Source organism: Diplotaxodon limnothrissa, linkage group LG4 (assembly GCF_057381915.1).
Source record: "Diplotaxodon limnothrissa isolate DT_005_m linkage group LG4, D_limnothrissa_male_GT1.1, whole genome shotgun sequence".
NCBI classification, from domain to species: Eukaryota; Metazoa; Chordata; class Actinopteri; order Cichliformes; family Cichlidae; genus Diplotaxodon; species Diplotaxodon limnothrissa.
This window is the reverse complement of record NC_140599.1, coordinates 6,837,262-6,851,744: the sequence shown is the minus strand read 5'-3', so window position 1 is coordinate 6,851,744 and position 14,483 is coordinate 6,837,262. Positions and strand designations below refer to the sequence as shown.

General features: G+C 40.0%; 1 protein-coding gene across 1 annotated transcript; it reads left to right on the top strand.

The window, feature by feature from the left end:
* Positions 1-382: 382 nt before the first annotated feature.
* On the top strand, positions 383-8,695 carry hoxb9a (homeobox B9a). Its single transcript, XM_085352034.1, has 2 exons — positions 383-1,022; positions 8,394-8,695. Exons 1-2 carry the CDS (start codon positions 407-409, stop codon positions 8,627-8,629), a joined length of 852 nt encoding a protein of 283 aa, XP_085208160.1. The 5' UTR covers positions 383-406; the 3' UTR covers positions 8,630-8,695.
* The last annotated feature ends 5,788 nt before the right edge of the window (positions 8,696-14,483 follow it).

The following is a 14,483-nucleotide window of genomic DNA, read 5'->3' as shown; positions in this document are numbered from 1 at the left end:
TTGACAAGATATTCGGAAATAGCCTTAATTTTGCATATTGCATATAAACATCTATCTGGGGTAGGGGGTGGGGGCTTGTGCATGCGTGATTTACGCTTCATTGACGCTTTTTTTCAGGTTAGAAGAAAAAAAAAAACGGCCAATCACTTTTCGCCTCGCTCACAGACTTGACAAACCCCCGTGCACAGTGCTAGGCTGTAGGGCTGTAGCACTTTGTTTCGAAAGAAAGGGACTAGGGGAGGGATAGAGAGGCAGAGAGACGAAGTAAGAAAGGGAGGGGGCAACCTACCAAAGCACAGAATTGAAGAAGAAAAAGAAAGAGAGGCAAAAGAAGGAAATCTCGTAATGTCTCTTGTCTTGTTTTCTATTTAGTGAACTCGAGGCGTTTCACAGATAATGCCCGAGAATGTCCATTTCTGGGACTTTGAGCAACTATTACGTGGACTCCATCATAAGTCACGAGAGCGATGAACTCTCATCCCAGACTCGCTTTCCTAGCGCCCAATATTCCGGCTCGAGCTCCGCTGCGTCCGCGAGTGGGAGGCTGCCGGGTGGCGCTGCTGCGCACACGGAGCATCCCCATCCCGATTCCTATCCGTCCTGCAGTTTCCAGCCCAAGCCTCCAGTCTTCTCGTCATCATGGAGTCCATTTAATCCACACCACGGAGCCAGTGGCCTCCCCGCTGTCTACCATCCCTACATCCCCGCGCAGCACGTGCCCGCCGCGGACACACGGTACATACGTTCATGGCTGGACTGTGCGCCGCGGAGCTCTGAGTCTGGTCCGGTACAGGGCCAAACGGGTCAGGTCAAGCTGGAGCCTCAGCTTGGCCATCTCGGTGGGGAGATCGCATCCAAAATCATGGGACAGCATCAGCACGAGCCCACAACATACATCCTGGAGTCAGCGTCCACGGCAGCGCGCGAGCTTAGCCACCATTCGGCCGCCATCCAGGGAACAGGGTTCGAAGAAAACAAGGACATTAGTGAAGGGAATGAGGACAAAGATGGCCTGGATCAAAGTAAGTTATTAAAGCAGGAAATAACGCGTGATAGTGGGAGAGAACAAGACGAGGGAGGGTGATTGTAAATGCTTTTAATGCCGCCATAAAACTAGAACAAAGAACTGGAGAGGCCGAAATGCCCCCACCGTCTGCTCTCTAACTTTACTGTGTTTTTTGGCTCATGTCATCCTTGTATTTGCAGCTGGCGCCTGTAGCAACATTTTTTAAATGGATTATGGGACGCAACTTTTTCAGACTTTAACAGTTCTTTAAAAAATGTGTCAGTGACTAGCAAGTGATGCATACGATTTTATTAAAGCTGTTAAATTAGCTAAAGATATTACGAGCAACACTCTGTATTATAATGTTGCTTGCTTTAAAGGTGACCCTGGTATTGCCTTAAAAGAGACCGTCAAAGTGACTCATAGTGCTTACGATAGTGTTGACCGTCTGGCAAAAGCTTGTCACAGCTTTGCGCAAATGATGCGTATTATATACACGTTAAAAGGTTTGGAGCGCGCGGTAGGGCGGTGAGTCCAAAAAGCTTCAAAGTCAACTTAGGAAGAAAGATTATTAAGACTAACAGTTGGAAAACTTCTAGCCTATTTGGCACTTTTTTTCCTCTTCGTCCTTAAATCTATCAACCCGACAGAAATCACAGAAGGTAGTTTGTTTGTGTTACATTCAGATTGACATACGCATTACTATCCTGTTTCAAAAAGACCAAATCTTCTTTGAGATAGATTAAGATATCGTCTCTGGACCCTTCTGCTTCCAATCCTTCGCATTTACGCATTACCCATTTTATGCCCCCCACGCCCCGCGCGTCTACCGTTTCTCTTGTTAGTTGTACGCTTATAAATGGGAAGAAGAAGACAAAAGACTACAAACCAGATTGTCGAACCCGGTTTCTTTTTAAAAATCATGAAAGGTCAGTGACCTAGCCGCAGAGCTCCGAGCCACCAGCATCTGTGGCGCAGAGGCCTCTAAGTCAGCCTAAGTCTGGCTACACTTTGTTAGACTCACATCAGAGCTGGACAGTCAGGACGTGCACTCTGCCTTCTCACAGCGTGTATAAATCGTCCCACCTAGGCCCATGTAAATTCCTCAATGGCTTCGAGCTTTGCCAGCTACAACGTGAAACACAATGAATATATATCCTAAATTAATTTAATTTTGTGTGTTCTTTATGTACTAGCGAGTTTTATTTATTTATTTACTTTTTAAAAGAAATCACCCAATAATATATAAATGACTGCAGCCTTCAAATCAGGTTAATCTCAAAGCATCAAACAAACAGCTAATTGAATTGTAACTTTGTTAAAATTACCCTTTCCTGCTGTGTAATACTTCAACCCAGGCACAGCTCTACTGACCTTATTGTGGTCTGTAGTCTGGTGGTTATATGAACGTATATGTAAAAATACCTTCCACAAATCACAGTCATCTTGTTATAAATCCGTTGGTAGTTTGAGAAGTGCAGGACGGTCTTTTTTCTCTCCTCTTCTTTTATGTGCCTTTGTTCCTTTGTGTTTTTTCTGATTGTTTGCTTTTTTTAACAACAGCATTTGATGCTGGGTCTCTTCACAGTTCTCTTCCAAAGTTTCTTGACTTTTTGGATGGGACAGAAGAAAACCGTACCCTAGAAAGAGATTCAAATGAATGTATAATTTCTTTTTAACTGACGCCGGAGTTTATTTCCCTTTCTCAACTCCCTCCTGACAAATCTACCAGAGGAGTCGGAACATCAGTGTGCGAGAAAGAGCGGGAGACCTCTGTCTCTATTGTGGCCTTAATAAGAAAAAAATGGTCACAAAGAAACACACATTCATATATACACACATTCACGTTTAGTGTATATATACACGAATACTACACTAGAGTCACACACATATGCATACACATGCACAGCCAGCTTATTACTGCGATTGAGCACGCTATCCATCAGAACAGTGAGCTAGTCTAAAGACAGGATGGAGGCTAGCAGGCTCCAGTCTGAATTATTAGACTTTCCGTTCGTAGCGCCGTGGTGTTCGTGAAGGTGCTCCTCCTGAAGAGTTCCTCTGTTCCCCTGTTTGAATGAGTAATAGAAAAAAAAGTTTCTCTCTGAGCTGTCTTATAGGGTTCAAAAAGCAGCCATAGAGACTTTTTTCCTCTGGTTGATTTGTGTTCTCTTTGTGTCCGTATTGCAGTGACTTAATGTTTCAGGTAGTGGGAGCATACTAAGCAGCATGTGAAAGCCTTTTCTCTTTTTCATAACGTGGACATTTCAAAATGGTGGCGTCACAACACTGCGTTGATTGAGCCTCCCCGCGCGACTTTTTTTTTTTTTGGAGTAATTAGTAAAGCAGTTTGAGTGGAAACACACTGGGTGATTTGCATTTGTCATTTTCAAAACTCTTTGGTTTGGAATAACTTTCTTTTACATCTTTAGGCATTTTAGGGACAGTCTTATTTGCATCCTTGAAAAGGGTAAAATGAGAAGACTGAAACCATGTTTATGTATATAGGATACATATTACGTTTATTGGCTTAACTTAGCTTGGAAACAGGGAAGCAAGGAGCCATTAATTTCCAAAGGTAGCAAAATAAAAATTTCAGCACCTTTAAAACTCACAAACAGGCATGTTACATATTGTGTACTCATGAAATTAGAACATTAAAATGTACTTTCTGTTATTATTCACGTAACACTGGGTCTTATACCGGATAGAAGTGGTCACATATAAATGCCTAACAATGCAGTCCTCCACAGTAACCAGATTCCCCTGAAAATGTTGACATTATATACTTAAATGTGTCAGCTACAGCACGGCAAAATTCCTCCCCTATTTGATAGTAATAAGGAATTTTGAACAGATGGTTGGTGTTGGAAGAATTCTGAAAAAGTTTTACTTTTTGGCATTCATGTGTCGTCAACCACAGAAACATTCTGGACATTTTTTTTTATCAACATGAAAAACTTGACTGTTTCCCCGATTCAACCTTGTAGATCTGAAAATGAACATGCTGTGATAGCCAGGTTCTAAGACTAGCTTTGCTTGTGAAATCAGTCTAATAAACTGTACCTGTCCTCTTTAACTTGTTTTCAGGGAGGAATATATAAAAATGAGTGTCTGCATGATGTAGTCTATCTTCAGATTATGGCTGAGTATTTAAAATGGTCGCCATGTGAATAACATCACTGGAATGCTACCTTTGAAAACATCCTATCCAGTTAATGCCAGTCTACAGCTACAGATTTCTCTTTATGCTGCTGGCACTGGGCTGCTTTCCAGAATAAACTACAAGATTACACTCCAGTCTTTGTGCTTCTGCTTTTGCTGCCAAGCAGGCTGACAAAGTTATTACCTTGAACTTTATTAACTTATAACACAGAGTAAACAACCCCATTAATTGGCGTGTTGCTGTTGGTGAGATGGGGTATAAGTGTTGGCGGTGGATGGGGATGGGGAAGTATGGGAGCGGGATAAAATATGACTCTGGGAAATGTAATAACATGCCTTTGGGATATATGAGAGGTCAATTTCTGGAACTATTAGGGTGAAATTGCAAAGGGAGGAAGACACACAGAGAAAAAGAGACTGGATGGGATATTTATCTTAACTGTTTCAGTTGCTGTTTCCATGCATTCATCAAAGTAGACACACACACACACCTAGGCAAAGACCCACATGCTAACAACTGAACATCAGCTGCAGGGCCATGGGCTATAGCAGGCAGCTTTAAGGGAACGTAAATCTTTTCATCCATGCGCCTGTCCATGAACACCAGGCTTCTGCAACTATGTGGATGTAACCTACAGAAAACTTAAAGTTAACATACAAGCAAGGGTTACCATTATACAAGCAACACCCCACCCCAGCCTTATTCTTTCTATTGAGATACTCTCTGACTTCCCATATATTAGAAAAAAGATGTCTACACTAACTCAGCCCTTTCCAAACTCTCCCACTCCTCAATCGGTTTGTCATCCTGGGTGACAGCCATCGTCACGGCACAGCTCTGAGGGTAATGAATGGTCGTAGAGGTGAATATACACCCAGGGAATGCAAAGCACACACTTTACAGTGACAAAAGCTCTCACCCCCCTAGTTCCCACCAGCCTCATCACCTTACTGGACAATATTTTGTTCTGCATTGAAATAAATCTTCTACATGCTGCTTTTGTTGAAGGAAATTAATTCCAGAAGGTATTAAGGACATATTTACTGACAATGGCCACTAACTATAATTCAACTTGCAGGGAGAACAGAAGAGAAACCTAAATTATATCTTCTGTCAAATCCAAGCAGAGACAGATTCTAGATAATGCAATCATCTTCAAAACCCAGAGTTTCAAGCATTGCAAGATTACTATAGACTGCATACAAATGACGGCCATAGCCCATCATGCCACCCACTGGTTATATACAGTGTCAGTTCACAACACCAGTCATCTCAAGAGTTTCAAATATGAAGAGTTGGACAGTACCAGTCCTTAGCGTCTTTCACACGTACTGGCTAAAAAAGCTAACTATATTCCATGAGCCTCTGGCAGCACAGAAGAACCATAGTGTCAGGCATCATAGGAGCTATGAACAGGCATATGGCTCAATAAATTATTCGACCTCAGACAGGAACTGGCAGAAACATCAGAGGGGCAAAACACCAGCTACTGGTAGCTAGAGCAGTCATTGTCTGCAACATGAGACTGACCAATCATGCACCACCTGGACTGACTACAAGAAAGCCTATGAGTGAATGGCTCACACATGAATCCTGGAATGCTTAGAACTGTACAAAACCAACCGGACCCAAAGAGCCTTCATCAGGAAGTCAATATGGATGTGGCAAACTACAATAGAGGTCAACTTCAAGCCAATTGCAAATGTCACCATGAAATGCAGGAGAGTTAATATCCTAATTGTATTTACTCATTTCAAACTCAAAAAGTTGCTTGATATCTAATTATTAAAACAATTTATTATACATAAATATAAAATGGGATCCAGATCAGAATGTCAGTAATCACAAGGTGTTTTATCTTTTAAAGACCCTACAAGATTACTTAGATGATTATATGACAAGCACTTAGTGATGGTGTGGAGGACAAACTCCACACTTAGGAGGAAGAGAAACAGTCTCAGGGAGGAGCAGCCACCTCAAATGTTAAATTGGGAAGGGCAATGATAACAGGAAAAAAAAGACTAAAAAAAGACTAAACAGAAGTTAATTGATATGAAATATTTCTTATTTATTGTATATAAAGTGAATAACCTTGTCTTAGAATGAGTTGAGTGAGTTGTCGTTTCAAGAAATTGCATTTTACTGTAATATAGATGACTGTTCGTTTTGTCTGCCATCTTCTGTAGATTCTAATTACCAAGTCGTTATACCTCATGTTTCTTTACATGTTTCTTTACGTTTTGTAGAACACGTTCTAATGTTAGTCCGGGAAACCTTTTGTGTCATTGATTTAACTTTTTTTTTATGGTGAACAATAACGAATTACACTCTGATGATGTATTGGGGCAGAGATTCAATAGAATTATAATTATCTGCCCTTACTCTGACTTCCACTATTTACTCTCCTGACAAAGGAACAACCTATTCTGGAGGTCGCAGTTCTATAAGTAATTCTTATAGAACTACATGGCTTAACTTTATATTAAGCCATGTGTTTTCAAGACAAAATCAAACCACGTGAACACAGAGGCGTAGCAAACGTGAAAGGAGGACGTATACACGCAAACAAACACAAACCGGAGGAGAAAATGATGAAAGGACATAGCACCTGCTGGAGACCTGCTGGTGGGTGCAAGGATGAATCAGAAAGATTCAGAAAGAGTAACTATTTCCAGGTCATACTGATGGTTAGACTTCATTTGTGGTTTGTTTCTCTGATTTCCTTTAAATGAAATAAAATCGAATAACACTGCAACGAATGAACAGCAGCTTTAAAGGAAATAATCGCAGCATGCTCTTGTTTTCCCCTGTGCGTCCCACATTTTTATCATTGCTGATGGCATTTTATGGCTTTTAAAACTGAGTTTTTATTTGTCTTGTTTGGAGTTTTAAGGCCTGACTTGGTAACATTGGGTGTATTTTTTTCTTTGTTAAAGTTTAGTTATTCTAACTGCTAGGCGTTTCCGTTTGTTGGTTTGACTTAATGGAGGAAGACTCTGACCTAACCACAGGAAATGCTTGCGCTTGGTTAAAGATTTTATTTAGAACATATAAAAATGGAAATGTACCAGAACGAGCTATGGATGCGCAATTTTCTTTCAGATGGAAAAAAGCACTATCAACGGGTTTAAAATTGAGTAGGGGGCTTTGTTTTGATCTCTAACTATCCTTTAGAAACTTGAGATGCCGGGAGACTCCTTACAACCTTTACAACCTGCCTCATAGTGGAGATGGGGGGGGGGGGGGGGGGGGGGGGGACGGACATAGCTTTGAGCCCCAAACCAAACCCATGCCTGCTAAACGAGAATTTAAGGCTAATTACATTGTCCTGAATGCTATAAACGGGGTTGTGGTGATGGGAAGCAGGGGTGGTGGGGGCACAGTGGCCTGGCAAACAAGGAGGCGATGCAAAGACAACGAGGGAAATAACTGAGATAAATTCATTATGTTCTCATCGAAAACAAAAACATTTAGTTTTCATTCAGATTTCTGCTACTGCACTCAAAAGAGCCAAATCTCAGTACGCTTAATGAATAGCAAAGGATAACATTTTTTTCTGGATTATAGATTTCCCACAGCTAGGAAATTTAGGAACAATTGCTACACAAGCGATGGATTTAGCGCTCTATTCAAATCATAATCCTTACAAAAAACTAAAAGATAGAACACTTTCACCAATGTGTGTTTGTGTGTTTGCTTTCTTTTTGTCATAAAATTAGATTAAGCTGCAAATATAGAGACAGTGCTTACTCCTAGTGCATTCAACTTTGCCTTGCTTTTTTGTTTTGTTTTCTTGTTATCGATAGTTGCCTCCTTGAATGGCGCGTGAAGCCAATGTGAGGTACAAATGAGTTCAATAATAATTTTAAAAAATTAACCAACAAGAAAAAAAAGGAAATCAGCATGGTAGTCCGAGTTTTTCTTTTCTCTTCTTTTTCTGTTTTTTTCCCCCCTTTAATCCTCTGTCATTTTTCATCTGCATACTGGAGGGTATTCATGGAAAGAAGGCCGCGTGGCTTTGATGTGATGCCATATAAAAGGGCCATGGTTTTACTTATGTCCAAATTATGTGTTATTAATAACGTGCATAAAAGTGTCATTTGCTGAGTCTAGTGTTGTCTTCAAGATGTCGTGAACACAAAATAGTGTTAGAGTGACTGCATGGATTATCAATTTCCATTTTTTAATCGATGATTTTTTTTCTGTCGTTTCTTCCTGCAGATGACCCATCGGCCAATTGGCTTCATGCACGTTCCTCCAGAAAGAAACGTTGTCCGTACACCAAATACCAGACGCTAGAGTTGGAGAAGGAGTTCCTGTTCAACATGTACCTCACGCGCGATCGGCGACATGAGGTGGCACGCGCACTCAATCTGACAGAGCGGCAAGTGAAGATCTGGTTCCAGAACCGGAGGATGAAAATGAAGAAACAAAATAAGGACCAATCCAAGGACTAGCAGGACATAAACGCTCAGACACGCATGCATGCACACACACATCTCACATTCCCAAGAACTGCAAAAATGTACATGCACATCTACTGCTTCAATTTCTTTTAACATTCCGAGTGAGCCAAACGTGATGTCAATCTAAGTATGATCCCAAACAAGCGCATATGACGCTGCAGCTGAAGTATTAGGAACGTCTAATTTTCAGAGTTGGAAATTTCCTGGAACTTCTGGATTATTTCCTATTAGGCGATTGCGATAGTAAAAAATTGAGTTTGTTTCGGCGGCCAATCTTTCAAAGCACTCAGATTGACTCAGTGTAAACCTTCGGATCAGACTAATAGATTGATGAATTCAAAGATTTTGTTGCCATTACTTTCTACCGAGTTCTTATTAAGCTAGCAATTATTATACAGTAATGCAATTTGATATCGGATTAAATTCTTCAAGATAAAATGTGCAGAAAGTTGATTGATTGTTTATTGACACCAGAGGTGTGTGCTGAAGTGCTGAAAATGGGATTTCACCCGGTCATTAACAAGCACGAAAAGCACCCACAGCTCGCACACAAGCGCGTTGCTGTTCGTTTGTATTTGTACTCCCCCACCCCACCCACTCTTTTTTTGCTGGCAGGATTTAATTACATAGCGCCTGATAGTTGAAGCTGATACAAGCAGCCAATAGCCGTTTGTTTTCCGGTTGTCTGACCATCGGGTCTATCCCTGGGATCTCGGCGTTCGGCTTGCTTTTAGGGTGGCTCATGCGCTGCAGCGGCGGCTGATCAGTAGCCTGACGTCACAAGAGTTTAGAGTTAGTTAAGAAGAGGACTCACGACAGTTATTATTTATTTAATAAATCAACCCTTTCCATCAAATTAAACTTCCAGCTCAGCTGTGCACATTTCAGACTGAAAACAAGGATATAACGTTTGTCTGCTTACCATCGTCAGTCTTTTTTCCAAGTCCTTTCTATTTTTATAAATTGTCGTGTATCAACTGCTATGCAAGGCATTCTCTCTCATGAAACGAATTGTGTTGAATGCGTGCGCAACACTGGTTTCTATTTACTACCAGAAACTTGGTGCAATAAAAATAAATAAATAAAGCTGAAAATAACTACATGTCTGCAGGTCCCATTACAAGTTTAAGTCTAGAGCAACAGACAGAAAGTAAAAAAAAGTCTTAGGTTAGTATGCAGATTTTATATCTTCGAGTGTTTTCTTCATTTTATGCAGAACTTTATTGATTTGGATGTTAACACATAAGTAGGCCGTGTTGTAGAGCCGGACTGCGTTTTTGTAGTGTCGGTATACTTAAATGGCGTCCCGTAGCAGTTTTATGGATGGGAAATAAACAACACGCGCGAGCGCTTGTGTGTGTGTGTGTGTGAGAGAGAGAGAGAGAGAGAGAGCGAGAGAGAGAGAGAGGGGGGGGGGGGGAGTTTGTGTGTGAACCAAAATACATATACAATACATCTACTCCTTTTTACAAAAAATTATAATGGGTTTGTATGGCCAGATGTTTTTTTAGCAAGAAGAGAAACCTGCCGTTTCTCCGAAGCATCAACAAATCCTCTATTTACACAAATGTTTACATGGTTTGCGCATGCCTCAAAGACTTCATTTCGTCGTACATCGTTTTGTGTGTAAATCTGTCAGAGGGGATGCTAACAGGAAAAAAAAAAACTAAACTAGAGAAGTTTCTTGATATGAAATATTTCTTATTTATTCTATATAAAGTGAATAACCTTGTCTTATTGGAATAAGTTGAGTGAGTTGTCCTTTCGGGAAATTACATTTTACTGTAATATAGATGACTGTTCGTTTTGTCTGCCATGTTCTGTAGATTCTATTTCCATGTTGTTGTACCAACTGTCTAAAACATGTTCTGATGTCAGTCCGGTGAACCTCTTGTGTCATTGATTTTGTATTTTTTATTTTTGTTTTGGTGAACAATAACATTCTGGTGATGTATTGGGGCAGAGATTCAACAGTATTATAATTATCTGCCCTTACTCTGACTTCCACTATTTACTGTCCTGACAAAGGAACAATCATTTCTGGATGTCGCAGTTCTAGAAGTCGTTCTTAGAACTACATGGCTTAACTCTATATTAATCCATGCGTTTTCAAAACAAAATCAAGCCACGTGAACACAGAGGTGTAGCAAACATGAAAGGATACACGCAAACAAACACAAACCGGAGGAGAAAATGATGAAAGGACATAGCACCTCCACACTCCAGTGGACCTGAACACCACGTGTGTGTAATACAAGGTGCTGAAGCTCAGTGCACACAAAATCCTCTTCATAGCCCGTCACCTATGAGACCACATGGCTTAACTTTATATGAAGACATGTTTCTTTAAGACAAAATAAAGCCACGTCATCACAGAGGTGGAGTAAGGATGAAAGAGGTCACGCACACACTCACACAAACACACACACAGACACACAGGAGTTTTTTGTTTTTTTTAGAAAATGTATGCACACACTCTGACTCCTTAAAGACTCTTTAAAGCCCTGGTCCTTTTTTTGCTTGGTTTGTTGTCTCTTGTTTCTTTATGCAATTGCAAACTTGAGATGGTGAGACTAATTATATTAAGAACATGTTTAGTTTGATTACCATGTTGGTATATAGGCTTATGTATTTAAATGTGAGGAGGTTCAGAGTTAGTAGTTTGTGACGGAAAAGACAAAAGACAAAGAGACTGAGGGATAAAAGCAGATGAAATAGCATGTGTTTAAAATATGTGTCTCTTCAGTTCTACACTGCAACTGAAAAAAGAGGGGCGTCTGTTTGGCTGCAACACCAAAAGCCTGTAATAAACCCATAGCCCCCCACCCCCACCCCCAAATACACACACACACACACACACACACACACACACACACACACACACACACACACACACACACACACACACACACACACACAGATGATGAGTGCATTCATTAGATAGAGGCGTCTCATCCGTCCATTAGGGGCTTGTGAAGCCGCTGTGGTTCCTGTGTTTGTCTCTGCTGCACCAAATGACTCCTACAGACACAAAGTCTGATTATGCATACAACGTCTCTATTTCCTTTCTTATTTATCACAGATACAATTATCATAGCTGAAACTGTAGAAATAGTTAAAAGTTGCCACGGTTATGCTGTTAATGCAGAAAGTTACAAAATAGTAACATAAAGCTCTAGAGTGCCTAGAATACTTAGGTTTGGGAGTACTAATATGAATTTCATTTCTCTTTGTGTAATTTGGTATCAGTGTAGCAATGAGTTATTTAAAAAAAAAAGTAAATTATATATTTGAAAATTGATATCCAGCTGTTGGGAAGTGTGTTTACAGGTGGGTTTGGGCAAGACTTTATAAATATTACTATTTGTGGCTCAGTCTCGTGAAATCATGCTGAATATTGTGGTCCTATTTCCCCAGCAGAGATCTGGCCTACCGTCAAACCCTACCATTTTTCTTTTCAAAAAAAAAAAGAAAAAAAAGAAGAAAAAACAAAGAAACAATAGGTCGGATGTTGAATCCTGGCAAGGGCCTGCATCCAGTAAAGGGTCACCAGGCTATCCCCCCATGCCTACCTTGGAACATGAAAGCAATACATAACTAGAAACATACCCAGATGTCACCAGGCTTAATATCATCTGTGTCACATATTATCAGGAAATACCAATGTGAAGTAGGCTACTGGAAAAAAAAAACATACATGTTGCTATACTTGCCATCCCAATGAGCAAGGCCGGCGGATCTATGGATGAGTAGAAAGCTATCATTCTCCCTGACCAAGAAAATTAAATTCTATTATTTTCTATGTGTGTTTGCGTAATTGTGTGTACTTGTATGTTTTGTCTTTCTTCTCGTTCTTTTCCCACACAAGGCTCCAACATTGTTACATATTAAGCACTTACATCAGCGTGTCGTCCCTTTCCCACATTTTGATTTTACCCTCTGTCGTCTGGATATGTGTAACTCTGTGGTGGAACACAACAAATAAATAACTTTGCTTGTGTGTCTCCCTAATAATAAAGAAAATACTCTCTGCTCAGAAAACCCTCAGTATTTTCAGGAGCGAGACGATCTGGAAGATGATAAAGGGTAAGAGTTTTCAAAACACAAGTTATTTGGTCTTTTTTGTATAAGGCACTAGATAGGAAAGTAAGAGACTCAGGGGGAGTGGAGCATAGGAAGCAAAGGTCCTTGCAGTGTGGTATAATCTGATTGTTAGGGTTTTCTCTCTCTTTTATTTTCTGTGTTATTGTAGGGTCTTTACCTTACAGTACAAAGCAACTTGTGGAAACTGTTATTGTGATTTGGCACTATATAATTAAAACGGAATTTAATTGCTCTAATTAATTCAATTGAATTGTACAGCAGCACTGTCAAATCATAGTCTGACAGTGACTTTGAAGAAGAGGGTGAGACTGTATATCAGCTAGCTCCAAAACAAGCCTGTTAGCAGCTAGTAATACAAAAAAGTATTTTATGTTTTCGATCCAGCAGTACCAATAAAAAGAGCAGCAATGTACAATGGAAAAAAGCATTTTTGCTCAATTTGCAAGTTTGCTCACAAACAAAAGAATGGAACAGTTTCTAATTGTTAAGGTATTTTAACGGAGGGAGGCGGAATATTTAAAAACACGCACACATGACATAAACAATATAAATTGAATTGCATGTGACAGAGTGAACAATGTGTAGAGAGAGAGTGTATTTGAGTGCCAAGCAAAACAATACTTCAGGTTAGCACATATCTCAGGAATGATTTTGACCCACCCATGCCACGTCTTTGAACAACGTGCTTTACAAGTTAGTTAACAAACACGAGCTCCCTCCTCAGTTTTTCTATAGGATTGTGGTGTGGAGTGGCTAGGTCACTGCTTCTTTAGCCACACATTTGTTGCTGAAGTTTTTGGGTCATTGTCATGTTGGAACACCCATTAATGATCTAACTTCAGTGTTCTCTAAGAAGTTCTATGAATTTGACCCTCAATGTGCTGAAGTCTTCCTGTACGCTTAACAGAAAATTGTTTTCACCTTCATGCCTGATTGTAGAGATGCTGTACTTTGGGTCATATTCAGTATTTCTCTTCCTGCAAACTTAACATGTTGAGTTGATGCCAAAAGCTTGATTTTGGTTTTGTCTGTACTTTCTCCCAGGCCTGTACATCTTCACAGATCCTCCAACATTTCAGTCTACGATATTAGAGGTGCTGCAAAATGTCAATCCATACTGACACAATGTATTGCCAATACCGTGCTTAGTGACTGTGGTCCCAACTGCCTTAGATCATTAACAAGCTCATCCTGTTTAGTTTTGTGCTGATCCATCACCTTTGGGGCTCCAGATCCAGGGCGACTAAGCATTCTTATATTTCTTCTATTTCTGAATAATTGCACCAATGTGTGGCAAGGTCAGATGTTAAACAAATACAAGGCACCTTGAAAAAGTGTACTAAGTCGCATTGGTCTTGTACAGGAAATGGCTACTGAGAACAAATAGGGATTAGATTTAATTTAATGTAATAACTTAATGTATAAGTTATTGAGTCATATAATATTAAAAGCATCTCGAAACTCACTGACAAATTTAAATATAGGACAAATTATCTAGAAACCCAACTGCCTAACCTGTAACCTTAGTAGGACAATTAATAAGCTCAGCACAGCTTCTGGACATATGTAATGTTAACACTTTAGCTAAAGCATTCATAAGATATTAAATTGCTTAAAACACCACTGAACACAATATGTTACCTGTAATTAAATAAAAGGCAGTTCTGGGAACAGCTTATAGTTATCAAAAGAAACATAACACAGCATAATAAATATATTAACAATCTTCTGTCTGCTGATT

Coding starts and splice junctions, on each gene's coding strand:
- hoxb9a (XM_085352034.1), top strand. CDS start 407: ATGTCCATTTCTGGGACTTTGAGCAACTATTACGTGGACTCCATCATA. Junction 1,023..8,393: donor CAAAGATGGCCTGGATCAAA/GTAAGTTATTAA, acceptor TTCTTCCTGCAG/ATGACCCATCGGCCAATTGG.